At 40.1% G+C, this 26084-nt stretch overlaps 1 protein-coding gene and 1 long non-coding RNA gene across 6 annotated transcripts; both read left to right on the top strand.

Annotated features, from left to right (window-relative positions):
* The first annotated feature begins 1188 nt into the window (after positions 1 to 1188).
* On the top strand, positions 1189 to 26084 carry LOC147795824 (uncharacterized). 5 transcript variants are annotated; one of them, XM_087130501.1, is made up of 10 exons: positions 2008 to 2890; positions 4172 to 6939; positions 7272 to 8308; positions 9315 to 9406; positions 10178 to 11521; positions 17507 to 17842; positions 18035 to 18382; positions 18850 to 19164; positions 19754 to 20128; positions 21473 to 26084. In XM_087130501.1, the coding sequence occupies exons 5-10, from the start codon at positions 11293 to 11295 to the stop codon at positions 21679 to 21681; spliced, it is 1812 nt and encodes a 603-aa protein (XP_086986627.1). In that variant the 5' UTR covers positions 2008 to 2890; positions 4172 to 6939; positions 7272 to 8308; positions 9315 to 9406; positions 10178 to 11292; the 3' UTR covers positions 21682 to 26084. The 5 variants fall into 5 exon arrangements, with proteins under 5 accessions (XP_086986626.1, XP_086986625.1, XP_086986627.1 ...); XM_087130503.1 differs by lacking the exon at positions 10178 to 11521 and having other exon boundaries at positions 7272 to 7363; XM_087130502.1 differs by lacking the exon at positions 10178 to 11521.
* LOC147795825 (uncharacterized) lies at positions 11528 to 13628 on the top strand. Its single transcript, XR_015423473.1, has 2 exons — positions 11528 to 12440; positions 12778 to 13628. It is a non-coding gene; the product is annotated as an uncharacterized LOC147795825 (long non-coding RNA).

Raw genomic sequence — 26084 nt, 5'->3', positions numbered from 1 at the left:
TGTGTTTGTGGTGATTTCCTTTGTTAACTTGTGTTGGTCAAATTTTGGAGCGATGTGGAGCAATAAAAATATTGGAAGAATAAAATCGGTTTTTTTTAGAATTTTTGGTGGGGTAAAAGGTCATTACTTTTTCTAAGCATAGTTGGTTAGAACAACTAATAAGACCATAATATTAAGACAGGAATATTAATGGGCTAGAGGTTAGAACTAGAAGCATATTTAAGTACATAAAATATTTGTAATTTAGGCCCTTTCTCATTTCATGTCCATCATCCGTGTCGGTCAGCAATTGTTTTGGATGACGATTTGATTTTATTTTTGACAATCAACGTTGAAGGAAATGAGCAGGGCTTCTACTGCATGTTGAAAAAGCACAGATGAATGTGGCTCCACGTACATGTCCCTTGCATCAATGCAATGCAATGAGGACTCTACTAATCCATTTTAGTAGATTTGGACATGAAGGCGATATAAGGTGAAGATTGTTATGTACAGTCATCACTGTACCAGCGGCACCGTCTCCCCCGGGCTAAAAGTACGCGCGCTGACGGCACAAAATCCGACCCATTCCAACAACCACAACTTGGGTTAATTGGGAACAAGCAGCAAAGATGTCTCCCCTGCAATCGTAAGTCGAACAAAGTTGCTATTAGTATTTGATCCCTATATTTTGAAAGTCCTGTCGGTACTAGTTTTGTGGAGGTTATGGCATGAAATCTTAAGGTATTCATGGCCGCGGCACTAGGGGTAAGTGAAAGTGATATGTGTAGGGTACTAGCAGAGACGCACCTGATGGCTATATTAATACATTTTGTAAAACAGAAAAAAATAAAACAATTTTGGGGTTCTGAAGTCTAATTCAATTTGGGCCTTGTCAAGCACGCATATTGTCACCATTTCACAAAGAGCTAAACATGTCAACTAGAGCGATGTTTTCGAATGCAATAATTTTCTGTATTATTATTTATTTTTTACTACATGTCGTGCTTGACCTTTTCGACATTTTTCTTCAAAGAAAACATCATTGGGCCTAACGTCAAAAATACATTAATGTTATCTTGGAACAAATCTCGATTAATAGGATTAAGGTTTTTTCACTTAGTTCAACCAAAGGATTACCCCCTCAGAAAATCATCGATTTACTAGCACCGTTCAGAATCAAGCCCGCGATTCATGGATTCTGAGCACTGTTGAATCGTTGGCCGAATCTGAATTCCGGGCTCTCTTCAGTCTGGTAAACACGCGGATGAATACGCGACTGGATAGTCCCGTAAATGTAGCTAGATCACCAGATCATCTATATATTAATAATCACAATGTTATCTTCGTTTGTGCATGATATCCCGAATTATGCACTTCTTAATTTTTGTTCCTTGTATAACAATTCCATTGGAACATTGCCACCCTCGTGTCTCTCTTTTGGGTCATTCGTACGTCATCAAGGACAATAAAACAACACGGAAATTGACCTTGATGACCTTTATAGTCACATGATTTTAACGCGTATGTGTGCTTTAATTTTGGAGAACATAAATTTGACTTTTAGCTTCGTTATTGTGTTTTTGTCTCGGTAAGAATATGTTAAAGGACAAAAATAAAGTAGTGTTTTCCAACACTACCTCGTTTTTTGACCAGGCAGCGTGTGATGTGTGTGTCAGTGTAGCTGAGAAGCAGCCTCAGTACACCAAGGGCGGCTCTCCTTCACTCTATGCAGGCCCCGGTAGCCTGAGCTTTGTCCTCTTCTTGCTCCTTTATTTGCCCTTCATGCCCGTAGAGATCACAGCAAAGAGCAGCGTGTGCCCAGCAGGATCTGGTAAGGGGTAGAAACTTAAGCATGCTATATACCTCATTTCTACAGTTACGTTTGGTGTGTGTAGCGTTGAAAAGGCCCTTTATTGGCCATCTTGCTTCCAGGAAGGAGCCAGTCTGAAAAGTGGGCATGCATGTAAAGTTTTTGGGGTAATCTGCATATCCTTGCACTCAATACAGATTTAATCAAATTTGATACAACTGTAGCAATTCATACGTATTGCTAACTGCTTACTTTAAAACACCTATTGATAATAATTTTTAGTGAAAAAGTTCAAACCATTGCCAAACAATCTTGTTTATTTAATTTGTTGCTGCCAAGATAACACTTTGCAACCCAGCTTTGGCACATTTATAATAAGGATCTAATTATCAGGCAGAATACCTCTTTTGATTAAAACCAAAATACAAGATATGAGCCCAAACCATCTTTTATTCTTTTACCCCAAAACACCTTCCATCCATTAGCATTCCACCCCAAAAAGGCTTTCAGTACCACATTTGTTGTGCTTGTTATTCCAAAGATTATTTTTATATTCATCTTACCTTTGTTCCTTTCCACATGGAATTGTGTCATGGACATATTCTTTTTTCCCTTAAACTTTTCCTTTGTTGAATCATGTGATGGTTTTATTTTGGTGCTAGTCTGTTTTTTCCCAGCTGAGTTATCTAGATTTTGGTGTAGAAGGTTGAAGAGACTTGTAAATTTGGGAATCTAGGGGACTAGGCAATGTATAGTTGAATGCAAGGTATGCTTTGTCTCTAGGGTTGTACATAATGCAATCTGGGGCACCAGAAGAACACTACTAGACACTAGAGGTGTGGGATCCGACTGCCCTGTCTTTAGTTGCCTGTGTTCCATGGCAGCTGATGCTTTATGCTGGCAGAGCTTTGTGTTCTGATTTTGTAAAGTTGACCCCTGATCGGAATTCAAGTTCGTGCTGGGCATCGATGGTGGCCAAATTTCTCTGTGAAAGTTTGTGCCTTTTGTGTCAGTTTTGGCATTCTAAGTTGTGTGGAGAAATTCTAGACCAGGCGTTGGACGAAGACTCTATTAAAGTGAAGGACGAGAAGGTGAACTGTAAGTTGTTCATTGATGTTGATGTATTTATGTTGAAATTTTGAAAAAAAGTCGAAACTGCTTTCTCAAACGAATTTTGAAATATCTTGCTACTTGTGCTATAGTTAACAAGTGATTTTCTGTGTTAAATGTCCAGTTTCAATGGAATGCATCAAGGAGAATGCAAACAAGTCGAAGTTCAGATTTTAATGATCGTTTTAACTCGAATCACAATAGATCTATAGTAAAGATTGCGGTAACACCATGTATTTATCTCTTCTTTGAGTATGTGTGGTTCTGAGAAGAACCGGGGAATGACTCGACGTTTCGAACAGTGTACTCTGTCCGTCTTCAGGAGACTGCAGGATTCTAACTGGGAGTGGAGCTTATATGGTGTAGAGAGGGATCCAGATGTAGGGATTAGCTCGGTGAGGCATTAAGGCGGGAACAGTGATGGCGGGAACAATGGATGCTGCACTGGATCCTGGGGCTGCATGGCCTGTGTGTGTGTTTACCGGAGCGTGTCAGTTGGAGTTGGCAGTGGGAGAGTGAATAGCTGGGTGCCAAGGGGTATAGAAGACCCATAGGCTGACTGAGGGGGAAACCTAACTAGGGAGTCCTAGGGTATAGGAGACCCATTGGACTGGGATGTGAGGATGGGGCGCCAGATATCGCTGATGTTGAAGCCGATGTCTTGGGGAACTGTGTCGTGCTTGATGATTTCCATGGCTTCTCTAATGCGGCGGGGATACCATCGTTCGATGCTGGTGATAAGTTCAGCTTGGCTCCAGTCTATACCCCTTGGCACCCAGCTATTTACTCTCCCACTGCCAACTCCAACTGACACGCTCCGGTAAACACACACACAGGGCATGCAGCCCCAGGATCCAGTGCAGCATCCATTGTTCCCGCCATCACTGTTCCCGCCTTAATGCCTCACCGAGCTAATCCCTACATCTGGATCCCTCTCTACACCATATAAGATCCACTCCCAGTTAGAATCCTGCAGTCTCCTGAAGACGGACAGAGTACACTGTTCGAAACGTCGAGTTATTCCCCGGTTCTGCTCAGAACCACACATACTCAAAGAAGAGATAAATACATGGTGTTACCGCAATCTTTACTATAGATCTAGTTTCTTTCACCATGAAAACCTTTAAGTCTTATATCGAATCACAATAGAAAAAATTGTTGATGTTTTCGATTCGTAGGGGCAGACGCTAGCTACCACTTTCTCTGAAATCTTGTAACAGTGATACAATATTATTAGCTTTTGGGTCATTCATATGTCTTTATGTTTAGATGGTCACCACTTTGGGTATTGAAGACACCCTATGACTACCTGGTATTGAAAGTCTGGACTGAGTGACAACCAAAGCAGAACTACTGTAGAGACTGACCGCAGGCTACCTGGTTCTCCAAGACCTCGTTTGCCAAGGACCGGTCAGAGCTACCTATCACTTTGATAATGGACCAAAGCTGAACTACTTTAGAGACTGTCCACTGCTAGGCTACCTGGTTCTCCAAGACCTCGTTTGCCAAAGACCGGTTGGAGTTACACTCTTAATTACATGATCCGAGTATGGATATATTCAATGTGTGTGATTCCCATTAAATCAATATGAACAGTTGGTGAGTCCCTAGCAAGTATAATTCTGTTGCAGATGAGCTGAGCAGAGAAATAGAGTTCGTTGACTGGTTATTTCGGCTGTATTTTTTTTCAGATTTGTGGACAGCATTTGGTAACTGCACACAATCGATGGGTTTGCCGATGATTTCAACCACAAACTTCGACATTTAATTCAAAGCATTGGTACCAGCCATATCGTTTGGCTAGTTCACCCAATTTCCCTAGTCAGTCAGGTACTGAAGTATGTTAGTGTTTATAAAGCCTAAGGCACCTTAGATATCCCAGCCTGGCCCTCTGCATCTTTCCGGCCAGTCTTTTTCTCCCTTTCTTGTCCCTGGCTCCGCTCAGTTGCTGAAGCGGTTTAATGATCCCTGGAACATCTTCACTGGGCGCAACCAAAATTCGTTGTTTGGTTCCAACAAGATGAAGACTGGTGTGCTTTGTGTACGGCTCTATGGAGCCTTTTACAGGTCGTGAAGTTAGAACAGATAACCCACTTGGCAAATTCTGTACAATACAGAAAGGAGTTGTGAATCCACTGAGTGTTCTCCTTACAGACGATGAGGGAATGTTGTTCGATTGTGTGCCGAGATGATAAGGCTGAGACAATTACTTGGGAAAAAATCCCCTTTTGTTTCACGGGAGTAACGGCAATGTGGTCATTTACTTTTGCTCATTTTACCTAGGGATATATCTTACCCAAAAGACATATAGCCTGTGATTATAGCCTCCAGAGCACCGACAGGTGTTTCTAAATACAAGAGGGCGTTTGCAGCATATAGTGTCTGATGCGCCAAAGATGCAGCCCCCTCACTTCCTAATTGTCGTCAGGACTTGGCAAGGTACATCGTCTACTTGCATAACAATGGTTCGCCGTTCTTCACCACAGAAACTGCTCACCATTGATGTCCACTAACCCATGTGATGAAAATGTTTTCAAATTGTTCATCGGCTTTAAAAGGAGGCGTCTTTCATTATCATATACGAAAAGAACATTGCCAGAGCCCAAAATATTGAAGATGATTGTTCTCCAATCTGGGCTTTGTGATAGCCTGATGGACATTAGTTTGTTTGCTATGTTGCTTGTCTCGTTTGCAGGTTTCCTAAGAAATGAGGTACGCATTAGCTTAAGATTGTGTGATAATAAGATTTGTCTGCACTGTGCTTAGTCGTGAATAACGAACGAGACATATCAGTATCGGGAATGTGCCACTGGGTTTGGACACTTTTCCATTCGATATGTGAAATTTGTACATGCATCGCAGGGTGTACTGCTGTTACTTCCCAAGACTATCCGTCTAAAGCACTAAAGTTTAAGAAAAGGTCGCACTCTTATGTACCCAAAAAAGGACAGTTATCTTTCCCCACTTGAAATATTCTGAAGGGTACACTTTGGGCCATTGGTGAGGATGACACCAAGTTGGGCTACATAGCCTACAGGCTGGCGGCGCGTCGGCAGCAACAGCTGCTGTATCCCAGACCGTTTGGATAAAAAAGGTCATTCGAAGTCAAACTCTTCAAAAGACAGGTACGCCAGAGAAAGTTTGCGGTGTGAACTTCGAGTTTCTAGTATCCTTGGATTATATCAGTTACCCCCTGATTTATTAGATTAAGATGACCCACTTGTTTCGTGAATACTCGCTAAGTCGATTCAGTTATATACAAACATGTTCAATTCTTAGAGAATTGCCACTTAGGAATTCTGATCGTGGGTGCAGATGAACTTGAAAAAAAATATTAAAAAAATAAATAAATATATAAAAAAATCCCAAACAAACAAACGAACGACCGGCGTTTACCCGCTCCTTAATCCTTGACCAGGAGCACGGGCTCGTAGGCTCCTCGTCGAAGAACCTTGCTCCCCGTATTGCAGGTATGACCTTAAGCATAGTTGGAAATAATTCATTCCGTTTGAGTTTACGAATTATGAAATAAGAAGCTTTCTCTCATGTTTCTTTTTCAAAAAGTTTTCCTTTTCCCTCGCCAATCATTTGAGGCAAGATGTAAGACGAAGGGAACCCCCCCCCCCCGCTTTGTGTTGGTCACTGTTTTACTGGAATCCGAGGAATTCTTTCAGACATCGGGGGGGGGTGTTATATAGTAACACTATTCTGGAGTGTGCGACTGGGCAAGTTGGGGGATACCCCTCGGTCTCGTTTCTTGCTGCGGGTATATCACCAATGACCCCGTGAATGGAGGGTATACAAACCCTTTAGCTTGTCACGTGACGAACACCTGCTCGCATTCCAATACATTACAATGCCCAGTAGCAAGTACCGGCGTGTGTGGTTTGTCAGAACAAAGTACTTTCGTGCTTCGTGTAAAGCTGCATGTTTCTCATTGTAAACATAACTGGTCAAGATTCACGTGAATGCACTCCAAAATCACGAAGTGCTACGCAGTGCTGTATGCAGTCGCACAACCTACATAATTATCTATAGTAAAGATTGCGGTAACACCATGTATTTATCTCTTCTTTGAGTATGTGTGGTTCTGAGAAGAACCGGGGAATAACTCAAAGAAGAGATAACCACACATACTCAAAGAAGAGATAAATACATGGTGTTGCCGCAATCTTTACTATAGATCTAGTTTCTTTCACAATGAAAACCTTTAAGTCTTCTACATAATTATTATACCCGCATCAGGGACATAGCTTCACAAGACTAGTGCTGCCTTTTGTGTCATTTAACCGGAACTGACTGTCATATCAAGAGAGCACGACCTGTAATTACATGTACCTCTCAAGCTCTATTGGATTTTGACCTGCAGAGCATGAAACGGATTGGAGGCACAGCCTTGCAGGAGTAACTATGGATAGCCTGATATTTATCGGCAAGTGATGAGGCCTCCCTGTTCTGAATGTAAGTGGCGAAGATTTTTTATTGGAAACTCGGCTGGGTTCCAGCCTCAGTTGTAACAAAACAGCAACAGAAATTATAAGAAACTGTCGGGGAGGTGTTAATTAATTTGATTACAAGTAGATCCGGATAATCGACCTGCAAGGTCTGAGCTCCCTGCGTTTTGCTGTAGCTGTAAGTAACTGTGCCTATCCCAAACTTTACGTCAAATGCATGTGACGCGCAAATTTAGTCCAAGTAGAAACAGCTTTTTATTCAGAGCGAATCAAGCTGAGAAGCAAACTTTAATCGGGTTTTGTGGCTTTTATACATGATTTGAAGAACAGAAGAAACAAGATAAAGTAGGCCCCCTAAAGAATTGCATTTCTTTTATGAGTTATTTTTTTAGCTCCTGGGGGGGGATAGGTTTCTGTCCGTTGCCCCCTTCATTCATACAAATACATTCAGTTATTCGTTCAGAATTAACTTGTGTATGCATGTAAATGCGCAGCTTTCTTTAGTTGCTGCCGGAGGTGTAGGCTGCGCAGGCTGCGAACAATTGTTTTCTTGGGTTTTCTATAAAAATCCACAAAACTCGTCATTACTATAACAATGTAGGCTAAGCTGGTATGTCATGGATTAAATTAAAACATAAAAATCGTTAGTGCAATCAACGTTGAAGGAAATTAGCAGGGCTACCGCATGTTGAAAAAGCACAGATGAATGTGGCTCCACGTACATGTACCTTGCATCAATGCAATGCAATGAGGACTCTACTAATCCCTTTTAGTAGATTTGGACATGAAGGCGATATAAGGTGAAGATTGTTATGTACAGTCATCACTGTACCAGCGCCACACGGCCGTTTCCCCCGGGCTACGCGCGCTGACGGCACAAAATACGACCCATTCCAACAACCACAACTTGGGTTAATTGGGAACAAGCAGCAAAGATGTCTCACCGGCAATCGTAAGTCGAACAAAGTTGCTATTAGTATTTGATCCCTATATTTTGAAAGTCCTGTCGGTACTAGTTTTGTGGAGGTTATGGCATGAAATCTTAAGGGGTAAGTGAAAGTGATATGTGTAGGGTACTAGCAGAGACGCACCTGATGGCTATATTAATACATTTTGTAAAAACAGAAAAAAATAAAGCAATTTTGGGGTTCTGAAGTCTAATTCAATTTGGGCCTTGTCAAGCACGCATATTGTCAGCATTTCACAAAGAGCTAAACATGTCAAATAGAGCGATGTTTTCGAATGCAATGATTTTCTGTATTATTATTTATTTTTACTACATGTCGTGTTTGACCTTTTCGACATTTTTCTTCAAAGAAAACATCATTGGGCCTAACGTCAAAAATACATTAATGTTGTCTTGGAACAAATCTCGATTAATAGGATTAACTATATTTTGTGGGTTTTTTCATTTAGTTCAACCAAAGGATTACCCCTCAGAAAATCATCGATTTACTAGCACCGTTCTTTCAGACAGGGGGGGTGTGTTATATAGTAACAATATTCTGGAGTGTTCGACTGGGCAAGTTGGGGGATACCCCTCGGTCTCGTTTCTTGCTGCGGGTATATCACCAATGACCCCGTGAATGGAGGGTAAACAAACCCTTTAGCTTGTCACGTGACGAACACCTCCTCGCATTCCAATACATTACAATGCCAAGTAGCAAGTACCGGCGTGTGTGGTTTGTCAGAACAAAGTACTTTCGTGCTTCGTGTAAAGCCTGTATGTTTCTCATTGTAAACATAACTGGTCAAGATTCACGTGAATGCACTCCAAAATCACGAAGTGCTGTATGCGGTCGCACAACCTACATAATTATTATACCCACATCAGGGACATAGCTTCACAAGACTAGTGCTGCCTTTTGTGTCATTTAACCGGAACTGACTGTCATATCAAGAGAGCACGACCTGTAATTACATGTACCTCTCAAGCTCTATTGGATTTTGACCTGCAGAGCATGAAACGGATTGGAGGCACAGCCTTGCAGGAGTAACTATGGATAGCCTGATATTTATCGGCAAGTGATGAGGCCTCCCTGTTCTGAATGTAAGTGGCGAAGATTTTTTATTGGAAACTCGGCTGGGTTCCAGCCTCAGTTGTAACAAAACAGCAACAGAAATTATAAGAAACTGTCGGGGAGGTGTTAATTAATTTGATTACAAGTAGATCCGGATAATCGACCTGCAAGGTCTGAGCTCCCTGCGTTTTGCTGTAGCTGTAAGTAACTGTGCCTATCCCAGACTTTACGTCAAATGCAAGTGACGCGCAAATTTAGGCCAAGTAGAAACAGCTTTTTATTCAGTGCGAATCCAGCTGAGAAGCAAACTTTAATCGGGTTTTGTGGCTTTTATACATGATTTGAAGAACAGAAGAAACAAGATAAAGTAGGCCCCCTAAAGAATTGCATTTCTTTTATGAGTTATTTTTTTAGCTCCTGGGGGGAATGGTTTCTGGCCGTTGCCCCCTTCATTCATACAAATACATTCAATTATTCGTTCAGAATTAACTTGTGTATGCATGTAAATGCGCAGCTTTCTTTAGTTGCTACCGGAGGTGTAGGCTGCACAGGCTGCGAACAATTTTTTCTTGGGTTTTCTATAAAAATCCACAAAACTCGTCATTACTATAACAATGTAGGCTAAGCTGGTATGTCATGGATTAAATTAAAACATAAAAATCGTTGGTGCAATCAACGCGTTGAAGGAAATGAGCAGGGCTTCTACTGCATATTGAAAAAGCACAGATGAATGTGGCTCCACGTACATGTACCTTGCATCAATGCAATGCAATGAGGACTCTACTAATCCCTTTTAGTAGATTTGGACATGAAGGCGATATAAGGTGAAGATTGTTATGTACAGTCATCACTGTACCAGCGCCACACGGCCGTTTCCCCCGGGCTACGCGCGCTGACGGCACAAAATCCGACCCATTCCAACAACCACAACTTGGGTTAATTGGGAACAAGCAGCAAAGATGTCTCACCGGCAATCGTAAGTCGAACAAAGTTGCTATTAGTATTTGATCCCTATATTTTGAAAGTCCTGTCGGTACTAGTTTTGTGGAGGTTATGGCATGAAATCTTAAGGGGTAAGTGAAAGTGATATGTGTAGGGTACTAGCAGAGACGCACCTGATGGCTATATTAATACATTTTGTAAAAACAGAAAAAAATAAAGCAATTTTGGGGTTCTGAAGTCTAATTCAATTTGGGCCTTGTCAAGCACGCATATTGTCAGCATTTCACAAAGAGCTAAACATGTCAAATAGAGCGATGTTTTCGAATGCAATGATTTTCTGTATTATTATTTATTTTTACTACATGTCGTGCTTGACCTTTTCGACATTTTTCTTCAAAGAAAACATCATTGGGCCTAACGTCAAAAATACACTAATGTTGTCTTGGAACAAATCTCGATTAATAGGATTAACTATATTTTGTGGGTTTTTTCACTTAGTTCAACCAAAGGATTACCCCTCAGAAAATCATCGATTTACTAGCACCGTTCTGAATCTAGCCCGCAATTCATGGATTTTGAGCACTGTTGAATCGTTGGCCGAATCTGAATTCCGGGCTCTCTTCAGTCTGGTAAACACGCGGATGAATACGCGACTGGATAGGCCTAGTCCCGTAAATGTAGCTGGATCACCAGATCATCTATATTAATAATCACAATGTTATCTTCGTTTGTGCATGATATCCCAAATTATACACTTCTTAATTTTTGTTCCTTGTATGATAATTCCATTGGAACATTACCACCCTCGTGTCTCTCTTTTGGGTCACAATACGGAAATTGACCTTGATGACCTTTATAGTCACATGATGTTAACGCTGTGTAAAAATTCAGAGTAGGCCTATGTGTGCTTTCATTTTGGAGAACATAAATTTGACTTTTAGCTTCGTTATTGTGTTTTTGTCTCGGTAAGAATATGTTAAAGGACAAAAATAAAGTAGTGTTTTCCCACATTACCTCGTTTTTTGACCAGGCAGCGTGTGATGTGTGTGTCAGTGTAGCTGAGAAGCAGCCTCAGTACACCAAGGGCGGCTCTCCTTCACTCTATGGAGGTCCCGGTAGCTTTGTCCTCTTCTTGCTCCTTTATTTGCCCTTCATGCCCGTAGAGATCACAGCAAAGTGCAGCGTGTGCCCAGCAGGATCTGGTAAGGGGTAGAAACTTAAGCATGCTATATACCTCATTTCTACAGTTACGTTTGGTGTGTGTAGCGTTGAAAAGGCCCTTTATTGGCCATCTTGCTTCCAGGAAGGAGCCAGTCTGAAAAGTGGGCATGCATGTAAAGGTTTTTGGGGTAATCTGCATATCCTTGCACTCAATACAGATTTAATCAAATTGGATACAACTGTAGCAATTCATATGTATTGCTAACTGCTTACTTTAAAACACCTATTGATAATAATTTTTAGTGAAAAAGTTCAAACCGTTACCAAACAATCTTGTTTATTTAATTTGTAGCTGCCAAGATAACACTTTGCAACCCAGCTTTGGCACATTTATAATAAGAATCTAATTATCAGACAGAATACCTCTTTTGATTAAAACCAAAATACAAGATATGAGCCCAAACTATCTTTTATTCTTTTACCCCAAAACACCTTCCATCCATTAGCATTCCACCCCAAAAAGGCTTTTTTTTCCCAGCTGAGTTATCTAGATTTTGGTGTAGAAAGTTGAAGAGACTTGTAAATTTGGGAATCTAGGGGACTAGGCAATGTATAGTTGAATGCAAGGGTATGCTTTGTCTCTAGGGTTGTACATAATGCAATCTGGGGCACCAGAAGAATACTACCACACACTAGAGGTGTGGGATCCGACTGCCCTGTCTTTAGTTGCCTGTGTTCCATGGCAGCTGATGCTTTATGCTGGCAGAGCTTTGTGCTCTGATTTTGTAAAGTTGACCCCTGATCGGAATTCAAGTTCGTGCTGGGCATCGATGGTGGCCAAATTTCTCTGTGAAAGTTTGTGCCTTTTGTGTCAGTTTTGGCATTCTAAGCTGTGTGGAGAAATTCTAGACCAGGCGTTGGACGAAGACTCTATTAAAGTGAAGGACGAGAAGGTGAACTGTAAGTTATTCATTGATGTTGATGTATTTATGTTGAAATTTTGAAAAAAGTCGAAACTGCTTTCTCAAACGAATTTTGAAATATCTTGCTACTTGTGCTATAGTTAACAAGTGATTTTTCTGTGTTAAATGTCCAGTTTCAATGGAATGCATCAAGGAGAATGCAAACAAGTCGAAGTTCAGATTTTAATGATCGTTTTAACTCGAATCACAATAGAAAAAAATAGTTGATGTTTTCGATTCGTAGGGGCAGACGCTAGCTACCATTTTCTCTGAAATCTTGTAACAGTGATACAACATTATTAGCTTTTGGGTCATTCATATGTCTTTATGTTTAGATGGTCACCACTTTGGGTATTGCATGAAGACACCCTATGACTACCTGGTATTGAAAGTCTGGACTGAGTGACAACCAAAGCAGAACTACTGTAGAGACTGACCGCAGGCTACCTGGTTCTCCAAGACCTCGTTTGCCAAGGACCGGTCAGAGCTACCTATCACTTTGATAATGGACCAAAGCTGAACTACTTTAGAGACTGTCCACAGCCAGGCTACCTGCTTCTCCAAGACCTCGTTTGCCAAAGACCGGTTGGAGTTTCACTCTTAAAAATCGTGGGGGTTTCTGTAAAATCTGTTAGTACTTTACAGAGAATCTTTGCAGCAGACACACTTTGTGATTCTAAAGTGATTTTTTTTACTTACCACAGAACCTCGTAACAAGCATTGTAAATTACAGTTTTCCTCTGTAACGTGAATCATGATAAATTTGGTACACAAGACCACTTTCATAAGACCGTTTTTGCTGTATTTCAGTGTAAATGTACAGAAAAGTTGTAACCGTGGAAATTGTACAGACATTTTAGCAAACATTTTGTGTTGAAGTCCTTGCTGGTTTATTCAAATTGTGGATAAGAAAGATCAAATGTGACAATTTTACACTCTAAAATCATTGGGGAGTTTAGATTGCTGAAGACCAAGATCGACCTGGCGATAACCATCTAGTATTCAGTAAAAACGCAAATATGTCCTGCCAATGTTAGGTATTTGTGATCAGAAGATATTGAACATTGTCTAAACTTGAAATCTGACTATTGAAACCTCTCATTTTATTTTATATTTTTAGGTTTGGAATATATTTGTAAAAACTTTGGAAACAAGTTGTAAAAAATAAACCATACAAAGAGAGTAATATGATTTGTTGTCCTCGATTGTTTGTAAATTGTCCCAGTTGTCCAGTTCTGAACTGTGACACATTGCATCAGACATTTTTTCCCTCCTTGGGAAATATTTTGCTGAGAATCAAACAGGCACCCTAGATTAACAATTTCAGCTCTCTGTAGCGTAAGACATTTCTGAAGTGTAGATAATTCCAGGTTGCAAAGTGTTTATTACTTGTAATTGTTTCGTTGTCTTTTAATGATCAAGTGCGTATATGTATAACGGTGAGCCCAATATATTGGTAGATTTGTTCATGCTATTTTTATTCTAACAGCGAGTAGAAATCTCAAAATATGTTGCCCTAAGGGTCATATCCAAGGCAACGTCCCTCTTGGGGTGAAAGGTCTGATCTTGCTTTCACCCCTGCATTTACCCAGCATCTGTTTTTCTCAAGAACTCTTATTCCAAACATACATGTACATGTAAGTGGAAATCACTATATGCACACTTTCGTCAGTGTTCCCATCATAGGCCTACCTATTTATTGAAGTGTCAAAATGACTTTTGTCACAGCAATTCTTTCAACCTGCTATAAACTTCAACTCTCTCATAATTAGACTGTGTTTCAATATTCTTAGGAATTCCCAGGAACAGTCAAAGCTTAGGTTCCTAACTTTCATAGTATTTATTCCACTCTGTCTACCTGACACAAAGTACAATTACAAATACCGTATTTAAATGTAAAACTTGTGACTCCTTGGGAATTTGTGTTGACTTTTCATTCGTGAAACTTAAAACTTCTCAACAGAAGTGTTTTTGCCGAGCAGTTTATTAATCGTGCGTCGTTGTGTTCGTTTTTGAGTGAAAGTAACACCTTTAAAAATTGCCAAGTCTTTCCTCTCCCAGTGCTGCAGAAAGGGGTGACTTTCTCCAATAGATTTTCCGGAATTACCAACACAATAACTCTTCAAACTTGCAGGTTTGATGCAACAACAACCCCCACCCCATTAAACTTAACGCTTAAACGCGATAAAGTGACCCGATTTGATTCGTTATATTAAAGTGGTGGATACCCAAAACCATGTGTTTCTTAGTAATTTAGCAGGAAACTTTTTTCTTGACTGGAGATTGCTAATTAATTTCTCACAATATCAGGTCATAAAGAAATGTAGAAAAAACGAAATCTGAAACAAGTTGTTCAGGTTGACTTGAAATGTAGGTATACAGATAACTACCCTACCGCTGGTCACAAATTATGTCAGGGCTAAACAATTTTTATTTTTAAAGTTAAAGTGATATTTTCTATTTCCCCTTGGGCCTATTTTTTAATTGATACGTGTATATGATTTTATGCTGTATTATTTTATGGATAGAGTCCAGAGCGGTAAACATTATTGTGACAATTGAACATCTGAACAGGTCCTGTATAGTTTTTGTTGGTGGATATGATCAGTACTTAGTGGCTGAAGACTGGCCTTTGCATACTGGCTTTGTAGTTGATGCAAGTTGTTGTAGGTGATGTGGGCAATGTAGTGGGTTAATAGGAAAGAGTGTAGGTGACTGATGGTCCTCGATCAGGAGAGCGGGAAGCTAGGAATCTGTGGAACAGTTGTCTTTGGGCATATTGTAGTTCATATTCTCAGATTCAAATTAAAAAAATCAGTTGCTAAAATGTTTGTAGATCCATTGTTCACATCCATTTGAACATTTTGACACACAAATTTGACTATTTACCTAGATTTAAGGTACTCTAACTTTTACTTGTAATTAGAAGCACTCTTGGTCGAACTCGTACTCTGAGATACAAGCGCTTGTACTTGAAAATTAGTTTTTGTACTTGGCAGGTAAAGCACTCGGACTATACTCAGCAATTTAAGTACTTGGAAAAGTACTTGACTTACAACCGTTCGAAATTGACAAATTAAGGGTTGTGAAATTAACCGCAGCTTTCATTTACTTGTTTCACGTTTGGTTTGTGCCTGAAGTTCATAAAATCAAAGAAAACATAGCAGCCTTGTCAATGGTCATCAAATTGAAAAATTTATTTTGCGCAAAATCGCTACAGGGAATTCTGGGTGAGCACAGAACGTTCTTGCGAGATCCACTGCACGACTGTGTTCTACTGCCCCTTGAAATAAAAAAAAAAGCCAAAAATACTCAGTAAATTTAGCTGTGCATCTTATGTAACTCCGATAATTCATGGCAGCAAACTTCATAGAGCAGTAACCTTTAATATTGCAGTCAACCCATACCCATAAGGTGACAGAGATGTACAATCCTGCATATTATTATATAGATGTGCGTGCGTCATTATGCTGGATACGACGACACTTTCGCGTCGATATTGGTACGTTAGGCTCCCCTATTTGAAGTCTAAAATCCATTCTCATTTTTAACTCATAATTTTGGACAGAGGAAATCATATTTGGAAAAACAGGAAGTTTCTTGTCTTGAAATCGTTGATGTTGGCAAAAACCCTTAGCTGTGCGTTATGGCGATACGGCCGCCATGTTACGGTTTGGACCATACCATTATGCTTATGGGGTGATATTGGGATGGCAACATTTTTATTCGTCGGGGAAATCCCTCTTCGTAGATACAAAATGCGTTTGGGAATTCCACGGGGCCGTTTTTGCTGCTTTGTTTTGTAAAACTACGTCCGTTCTTGGCAGAAATTTTTCACAGAGTGACTAAGACTGCTTTTAACTTTCTCTCAACAGCTTATGATAAAGTAGTGACTAACATTTCATCAAATTAGAGCTATTTTTACATCCCAAGGGATCCCAACCACAGGAATTATAAGCAAACACAACAGTGCATAGGAGATCAAACAATTCTAAGCCATGTTCTAATCCACGTCTTCCATTGACAATCGTCAGTCATAATTTTCTATTCCAAAATTTGTATCTGTTACATGTCACACACAAAAATGTAAAACATTTCCCTGAATGATTTTTTTAGGTATCTTTTTAGGTATCTTGGTGAAATAAAGATTATGCAGTGCGTTTCTGTCCACGGCTAGCCCTGTTGACTTGCCGTAAACGAAACATTGACATTCACGGTGAAAGTACGCGACGTAACTGTCATGCCGCGTTAACCAAGAATCTGTAATGCGCACTTTGATGTAAAGGTCAGGGTCACGTCTAAGAGAAAAGTTCATGCCAGAGCGAAGTAGACCTAAACACAATAGGAAATGGTTGGGTTACTTTAGTTATATGAAATAGAACCTAGAATTTGCCTTCCCGAAATTATTCCTAGCTTCGATTAAGATAATCAATTAGTATTTCTCAAACTGTGACCCAAACTTGTCGCCTTTAAAACCAATGCTAAAATGGAAATTAATGAGAACACCGGATTTTTACCCATTTGATGAGCTTAGTGTACGCTAGTTTTCTTAGGGTAGTAAAAGATATCACGAAAATAATATGAATTTTGATGTTATTCTATCAGATCATCAGTGATTAGAAACCCAAATTAGATAGCAGTTTAAATATCTTGATTTCTTTAATTTCTCCAGTCCATATATTGGGGGCAAAATTGCTCACATTGCGATATTTAAAAACAAAATTCCCAACACGGGCGATTCACAATAGTGCGTCTTCAAAAGTTTTGCGACACACGCACGTCGGTCGATCACAGCGCTCAAAATCTGTCGACCCTTTCCAAACGTACTTTGGGTCGTCTTTGAAGGTGCACTACTTTGTAACGCACGTATTTACAGTGGTTTTTACAAAACAAGTATTTTATCACACGATACTGTGCCGTCAGTGTTTAACAAATACACAACTGCTTTCAGATTGACTAAATCATACCCCCCGGCAATGACAAGGTCATGAAGGCTTAATAGCAAAGAACATGGCAGGAGTTTATTTCGCAGTTTTGTTAGAATACAATTTTTTTTTCATTCAGGTGAGAAGATTGAAAATATCTTTGGGCTAACCAGCAACGGTGGCTACGCACAGCTTGGGATATGGCATCAAATTCCGTGCCCAACGTTTCGGCGTGGTGAGAAATTAGACGGCGTCGTTTGGTACAAAGGATATGTCGTAGGTGACCCGTCGACGGTTCGTCTAATCAGTCACTCCGGCAGTGGTCACTACCCTATCAGCGACAGATACGCCTTCTCTGCTGATTTCAGCCTCCTTATAAAAGGCATCGAAGGGAGTGACGAAGGCAGTTTCTTGTGTCAAGTTATCCCCAAAGAAACCGGATTTAGGGCTCAAGGAATAAACTTGCAAGTTCTTGGTAAGGTCATTCTCTCTTCGTGTAGGTGTAAATATCGTATTGAAGGATATTGAATGAAACAGTTTGATGGGGCTAATTTAAAATGTTATGGCGTGCTGTAGTTTTTGCACGGCACGGTCTTTGTATAAAACTGGTTTCGGTTGAAATAAATCATTACCTTGACAACACGACCCTATTCTTGCTTTATCATAGACATATCATTTCCTGCAAGTCCAAATGACACTTCAGGCTCCACCACTCTTCACAGAGGACGCAGGCAGATGCTACCGTGTCAGTGCATGTCACAGTCATCCGACGCACCATCCGTAGTGTACTGGTCAATGGGAGAGGGCATCACTACAGATACAGAGATCATTGGTGCACGTTTCTCTGATGGCGTCACCCTGCAAATCCAACATGGCGCTGATTACAGCATTGGTAGCGACGCTTCGCTTACAGTCAACTCCCTGAATGGTGTGCATGATAACCAGCGATTCTGGTGTCATGTATTTCAGTCAGATGGGACGCTTAGAAATTGCTACATAGATAGCCAGTTTAAAGGTAATGTAAGTTATAACTATTATCTTTTGACTAAAGGCTTTCACGAAATACTGGTGCTGAGTGTTGGTCATTTCATTTCCTTATTGTGTAAAGTACCACCAAGTTCGGCCACGCCACAATTGCGCAAAACTTCTTTGTTTGGGTACAGAATATCCTTGTTCGCAGTACCCGGATGTATCCTAAACATCCGTCCAGTACAGAATTAATATGGCTTCGAAAATTAGACTGCATTTAAGACCAAGAAGTAATGACTTCATTATATGAGATAATTTTTCCTAAAGATCAAATCACAGTCAACATCATCTGTAAAATCTTTAACAGCACCTTATTATGAATCCTCTTCGAAAATGAAATTGTGCATAGGACCTACCCTCAAAATGGATCTCAATATTTCACTTTTTGAATAACCTTTGTCCGACGTTATTAAATCCACTGATAACGAAGTCTCACATTTTTCTTTATTACAGACCAGCAACAGCCAAAAGTTGGCCTTTTGAAGGCATCTGAATCATCTTTCTACCTGCAAGAAGGCAGAGAGCAGGTACTCCCCTGCCATGGCTGGTCGACAGGTGACACGTTTTGTGAGGCCGAGTGGCTTAAGCTCGACCCCACAGATCAACAAGTTGTCGTCAGTTACAACCTGTCGACCGGTGCTGTAGATTCCTATTTTGGATTCAATCTTGCCACTGACTTTGGTTTGGTGATTAGATCAGCGCACGACGAACACGCAGGATTGTACCAGTGTGGAGTTGGAAATGACACCATCGAAGTCCAAGTGATAGGTGTGCAGGCAGTTTTTCCTTCAGAAGCTTGTTGTACAGTAGACTTTTCCCAAACTCCCTAATTACTAATGACCCATAAGGGAGAATTTTTAACCTTGCCAAAAAACAAAAATGAAGGAGTTATTTTCCCATACCTTCTGTTTGCAGGGAGGAAAGTGTTTCTCACTTTCTATTTACCATTTCACAGGCAAAGACTTGGCAGTTGGTTTTAAGAGTACATGAGTAATTCCAGAAATTAGGGGTCCAAAAGTGTGACATTTTTGTGTCCCTGTTTCATCTGATCTTTGTTATTTGACATGGAAATATCACCGTAATTGATTTTCAAACTATTACTATTTTGGAAATTGGACAATGTATTCTGAACTGACAAAATCATATGTCATACGTGACAGGGACACAAAAATTGGACTTATAATTTCTCGAACCATTCAGATGTATATTCGAAATAGACATCTCAAAATGTAACATGGGGGTTGAGTACCTATTTGTGAGATTATCATCATTAGCAGACTAATAGTATACACCCAAAAACCGGGCATTGCACACTTTCTATATATTTTTCTGTTTTTCCATGGAATGGTCGATACAGGTAACCTTTTCCCATTGGATGGTGGCCGCACTATTTCCCGTGAAAGTGTGACCGCTGAGCTGGGTGAAGATTTTAAACATCGGTGCCCTGCTGTACCGCACGTCTCCCAAGGGACCAACGCCACTTTGTTCTGGTCATTTGGCGTGTGCACTACGCAGAAGGCCACTGTGATTGGTACACTGACCCTACCCGGGCGTTCAAAGACGATGTCTGACGGTGCGGAATCCGCAGGCTCCTTCAGCATATCCCCAGAGGGATTCCTTCAAGTGGGCAATTATAGCAGATACGGTGACATGAGATACTGGTGTCATATTTTCACAGAGGAGGGGGTTTTACTTCGGTCCTATGTGGACGTGAAAAGTTATTTGGCTGAACGTAAGCAGCTATTGATTTATTTTTAAGAACATTAGGAGTATGTACTTCAATTGATTAAACAACAGTCGTTGACATATTCTCCTTCTCTATCAACCTTCCATAAGGCACCCATTTGTACTTTACGTTTTATCTTCCCATCTTCATTCCCCCAGATATTATGTCACCTCATTTTAATTTACAAATCCTTCCAATTTAAACCACATTTCATTGTTCCCTGTCGCTCCCTGCTTTATATATTCTCCCTCTACAATAAAACCATCTTCCAGTTAGCCTGAAGCCCTAAACGTGCCATTCATTCATTTTTCATCAACTTACTGCACTTTGTGGTTTTTAAGATTCGCACTGTACACTTCACCCTCGACGACTATTGCGTCCGTTGTTAATTTATTCTGGTGGAAGTAAAAGTGGGTGAAAAAACCTTTTGCAGTCCCTCACACTATGAATTTCAGCACCATGAATTTGCAGTTAATTTGTAGTTTCATTGTGAAATTGTTTTTTCACTGCAACTTCATGGCAGTTCACATGGTGAAAACACCGTGAAAAAAATCCCGGTTGTGGGTATTCAATCGCTCCTTTTGTTGGTAACTGCTTCGCTAATTCCTGGCTGTCTATCACACTAATCTTTTATTACGCTTCGACAGTTAATCCGCTATTTTCACACCTTCCACGGTGGGAAGCTGGACCGGTGTACGTTATGAATAACAATAGGACCATCAGCTACCAAGATGTTGATGTGAAAAGGCTAATCCACTCCCAAGCTGATCAACTTTCCACCGTGAAAACGGGCTTACATTGCCTTGACAAAAATTTCACGGTGATTTAATGGTAAAACTGCATCTTCACGGTGTTGAAAGTTCATAGTGTCAGATCCGAAATTCCCTGTGTTTTCTTTTTTATGTGGTGGGAGCAATTGGTGTGTGGTGTGGTCAAGCAATTAAGGCTGCATTCGAACCTGTTGTCCAGAGCTAGCTCTAGGTCTTCATGCTATTGGAAATATGCGGCGAGACGCGCAGACACTAGACCTAGCTGGAGCTCTGGAAGCCCTATACCCAGCAAGAAATGAGACCGAAGGGTACCCCCCCCAACATGTCCAATCCCTATACACATTCCAGACTATTGTTACTTAACACATCCCCCAAAGATGTCTGAAAGGAATTCCCCAGATTCCTGCGAGACAATGACCAACACAAAGCAGGGGGGTTCTCTCCGTCTCATACCTTGCTGCATGTGGGAAGCCCATTTCGGACACGTCCTTAGAATACGGACTTCGGTCGTCATACACCTATTTTCAGCTAACACTGATCAGATTACCCAACTCACGTTTTTGTATGTTTTTTCCCAAAGCGTCAACTATAGTGCCGACCCCTGTGAGCTGTCCATGTGAGCCGTTCATCACTGAGGCCGCCTTTGCCATCATCGTCGTCTGTACTATTGTTTGTTTCTTGCTGCTTCTTGCCGCTGTGGTTGTCAGGGAGCGAAGACAGCATCATGGCTACACCCCCACTCCGTCTGGGACCACTCCTCCTATTAACCTTGCCCCTGTTACGTCATAGCGGTAGGTTTTTAAACCAATCGCAGGGAAACTGTTCAGTTGTCTGTGTCAAAATGGAAGCAGTAGGAAAGTTGTAAAATAATGATAGTAATAAACAGAGCCCCTAATCAAATAAGAACAGTGGCAAAAAAAAGAAGAAAAGGCCCCCCCCCAAAAAAAAGTTTGCAGCTATTATCACAAGTGGTTGACAATTTTTAGTTGTGCATGGACAATTACATAGACTTTACTTGAAAACAGTTGACGTGTCATTTGGTACTGGTTTCACTTTGGAGGTCCTTCAGGGTTTAAGGTTGTTTGCTTCTTTTTATTAACTTGTTGCTCGTCATAACTAAAAAAGTTGTAATCAAACAAATCGATAAAGTATTTTAATCGGATATATTGCCCTTGTTTACAACAAAATTGTTGTGAACACAACGTCCGATTGTGGGATTGCGGTAGACGTTTATTTAAACCTCTGAACAGGTGTTTGAAATGTACCTCTTCTATTTTAGCTTAATTATAAACAGGAATTTATGTTTTTCCCATCTTCTTGCCCATTATCATTGAATTTCAAAATTAAAATGAATAGGAACAAGGGAAACTAGGTACATTAAGATATGTTCATTTCAACTTCATTCTATATTTTTGTACATTTCTAATGAGTAAATGTTTTAAATTTCCATGTTCCATTTTTGACTCATTACAAACTTTATGGTTTCTCACAACTTCTTGCCATTATCATCAGGTGTATGAAATTCATCTCTTCTGTTTTTGACTCATTATATACGTGAATTGCAGGGTTTTCCAAACTTGTTGTCCATTACCATTGAATTTCAAAATTAAAATGAAACAAGGATAACTAGGGACATTAAGATATGTTCATTTCAACTCCATTCTTTACATTTGTACATTTCTAATGAGTATTTCAAGATGGCAACAAATGGACAACTTTCGAAAATGTTCAAAATAGTTTTCCTGCAATTATCCACATCAAATGTTTATGCAGTTTTTTGTAAGACACAAATTGTTTAACATGCCTTAAAGGCAGCTTTATTTTTTTCAAACTGTAGTCGGTGTTAGACACCATCAAACTTGAAATCAACAGAAATTATACAGAAATATGCTACTTAGATGTGCAATTTTATACTTCCATTTTTGGCACCCATGGGGGACTTTTCTGTGTATTTAACCTCTCAAGGCTTTTCTAATGCATGCTTGTAAAATAATAATCGTAGCGTTTTCAAAGTACGGTTTAGTGTGTGGTTAATACTGTACTCAATAAAAATTGCAAAACGCAATTTATGATTAGCCCATCTGAAATGTGGCAGACAAAATAGGAGGGCTTTCTGGTTTGGGTAATCTATTTTCTGTTTGCTCAAACTTCGCCCACTTCAATCAGCTCCCTCTGTTTGTGTCGATTATTGTCGTGGTGAAAGAAGACAACTTTTGTCAACTTCCCCTGTCGTTTCTTTTGACAGCTCCACACAGCTGCTCAGAAAGTAGGTAAATTACACCCAGTTACTAGTCATTTTGGAAGGTGCCGGGTCGTCCAAAGACACATCTTCCTGGGCATCCTAAAAAACTGGGAGTTCAAATAATCTTCGCCTTCTCTGGAGGACTCCATGTTTCTTTGTCTTTATTGGGATCACACACTAGTCTCTTGATTGTGTGCCATTAATACGGTTTCGTGAATTGCCCGGATGTGTGCTAATTTGTGGCAAACTTGATATCATGTAGCACAGTGTCTGTGTCTATGGATTAGGTTGAATGTGCTTCACAATACGGCCATTTCACAATAGTGCGCCACCAAGAGTTTGCAACGCGTTAGCCAATCACAATGCGCGAAATTTGTCGACCCATTGCGCGGTTGGAAAGGGTCGACAAATTTTGCGCGTTATGATTGGCCAACGCATTGCAAACTCTTGTTGGTGCACTATTGTGAATCGCCCGTATTCCAGACAGTATTGGTATATCTGTGCAATGTATTTGCCGGTAGGTATTGTATTGGCGTTCTGTGTAGCGAAGTCAGTCGGCCTAGTATGTGTCAAAATTTGAAGTGAATTCGCGTTCAGTGTGAACACTGCACACGTTTATGTTATAAACTTGTAGAACTGATTTACAGCTTAGAAGTCTTAGCATGCATAGCCATTTTCTTGCACGTGGTAGAGATTTAGTATCGTGGAAGGATTTGAAAGACAGTAACATTTGGGTGGGTACTGTCAACAGAAAATGTTGCTTTAAACCTATTTTAATCAGACGCCAATGAAAATGAGTTTTATGTTCATATTATTATGATTATATGGACAGGCATGTTACTATGTTGTTCGAGTATACTGATTTTGTTATTGCTGTTATCAACAAAAAAATTGTATTGTACCTCAACAAAGTGGAGATCGGTAGCGATTAAAAATACATGTATTGCTTATTATATCAAATAAATATTCCGTAAAATTGTTGCCAATAGAAGGCCTATAATAATGTAAAAAAGACAATCGGACATTTTTGTGAGATGAAAACTAAGCCTTAAGTCGATTAATTATGATAAAGTATTTTATTTTATTTTATTTCTGAACGAAATTCCAATCGTTCAAAGGAACCAGGAAATGAATTATCACTTTTTGTGTATCTCTGTATTCTTCTCCAGTGTATGAAGAGTGTTTGACATCTTTTTTGAAAAGTGAACTGAACACTGTGGATTATTGATACCTATACCTGACACATACTCCTAAATGTCTGAAAAGCATTCCTCAGATTCCACAGAAACAACATAAAGCAAGGGGGTGGTGCTCTGCGTCTCACATCTTGCTTTATATGTCCCTTCCAACGGGGTAGATATGGTATCCTCCAAGCGCTAGCTTGGCGATTATACAGCTGTTTATGTAGTAACAATACAATAACAGGCCTGAGTTGAGGGTTTTATGGAATGACTGGAGAAGGTTAAAACAGTCGTTATCAGGAGGGCAAAAAAGGTCCTTTTTTGGTGAATTTGAGTTAAAATGTGCACAGTGCTACGCACGCATGCGTTTCCTGAATTTATGTTCTTTAGCAAATTTGTATAAAGTAGTTTAATCGGATGGCTTGTCACGAACTGAATTTGTGCAGAGCAGTTCCCGCGGCTGTATGGGCGATACAAAGTAAAACCATGAGCTTAGAATCTAAACACTAATATAAACGCAAAAACGTAACACTTTATAAACACTGTGACGTGCTTTGTTTTTTTTTTTTTTGTTTTTTTAGTAAACTGCGTTTAGAGCTGTAACATTATACATATACAGGTTATTGTGCTTTAATTAACTTGCATTAATACTACCTGGCATGTACATGTAGAGGTCCTACGTACATATGTATCTGTATCATTAATCTGCCTACGTATTAGTCGACACATACAGACATATCTGAGAATTTTATTCAAAAACTATTTCTTTTTTAATTTTACTGTTTTGTTAAGATGAACAAAGAAATTGACTGGAGTAGGATTCGAACCTGCGACCTCTGGAGCATCGCACTAGTGCTCTTCCAACTGCGCTATCCAGCCCTACATTTGAGGCTCTTCCCGTTTGTCAATGTCTCCGTTCGGGGGGGGCGCTAGTCCAGTCAATTTCTTTCTTTCTTTTTATAATAGGTTAGTGTCTTACATACCTATAATGTGGACCTGTGAACACAGGAAAGGTTATCCACACACAAAGTGAAGATTGTGTATGCCAGCCTCGTTGAAGCCTTCTCCAAGGCTGAGTTTGGGAGGCCTATTCTTGACACGGGTTTCTTGTTCTCGCGCTCGAATGGCGGGAACACGACTCAAGAACACTGTTCTCGGAACAGGATCACACACCTCCTCCTCATCAGAGTTACACAGGAAAACACGGGAAAACTCGTGAGAGTTTGGTTTTTGAACGGCAACAATTAGAGAGATGGCTTCCAAAGCCAGAGATAATTGGAAGTTTTGCAAAATTAATATTGGTTATTTTCCATCACACAGAAATGACTGTTTCTCTATAAATAGAAAAGAATTCAGCCCATCCAAACATTAACTCTCGAATAATAAACGTAGCCTACATGGGCGCCGCCATGTTGCATGCTGCTTGTCACTAACTACCAGCGATAACCGGTTGTTTGTTCCTGGCGTTCGAGCGCGATCCACGAACAACAAAGTGTGTTGGTAACCTAGGCAAAGCTGTCCGTTATTGTGCTAATATTGCGCATGGAATTATACTACTTGATATTACTTTTCTGTTGGCATTCCATTTATTTTTTTGTAGAGGCCTATCATTCTATTTATTTTCTGCATTCTATTTATTTTCTGCAGGGCCCAGACGTTTTAGCCTACATTAGCCCGCTTTTTGGGTCTAATTTTGTAATTTTAATTTTCAGTGTGCTTTAATTGTGGTGTTTGAATGCTTAAAATAAAATACTTTTTTAAAATGTTAA

This window comes from Acanthaster planci, linkage group LG20 (assembly GCF_054643075.1).
Source record: "Acanthaster planci isolate LZ-2023a linkage group LG20, COTS_SCS, whole genome shotgun sequence".
Taxonomy (NCBI): domain Eukaryota; kingdom Metazoa; phylum Echinodermata; class Asteroidea; order Valvatida; family Acanthasteridae; genus Acanthaster; species Acanthaster planci.
This window is presented reverse-complemented; position numbering and strand designations above follow the sequence as displayed.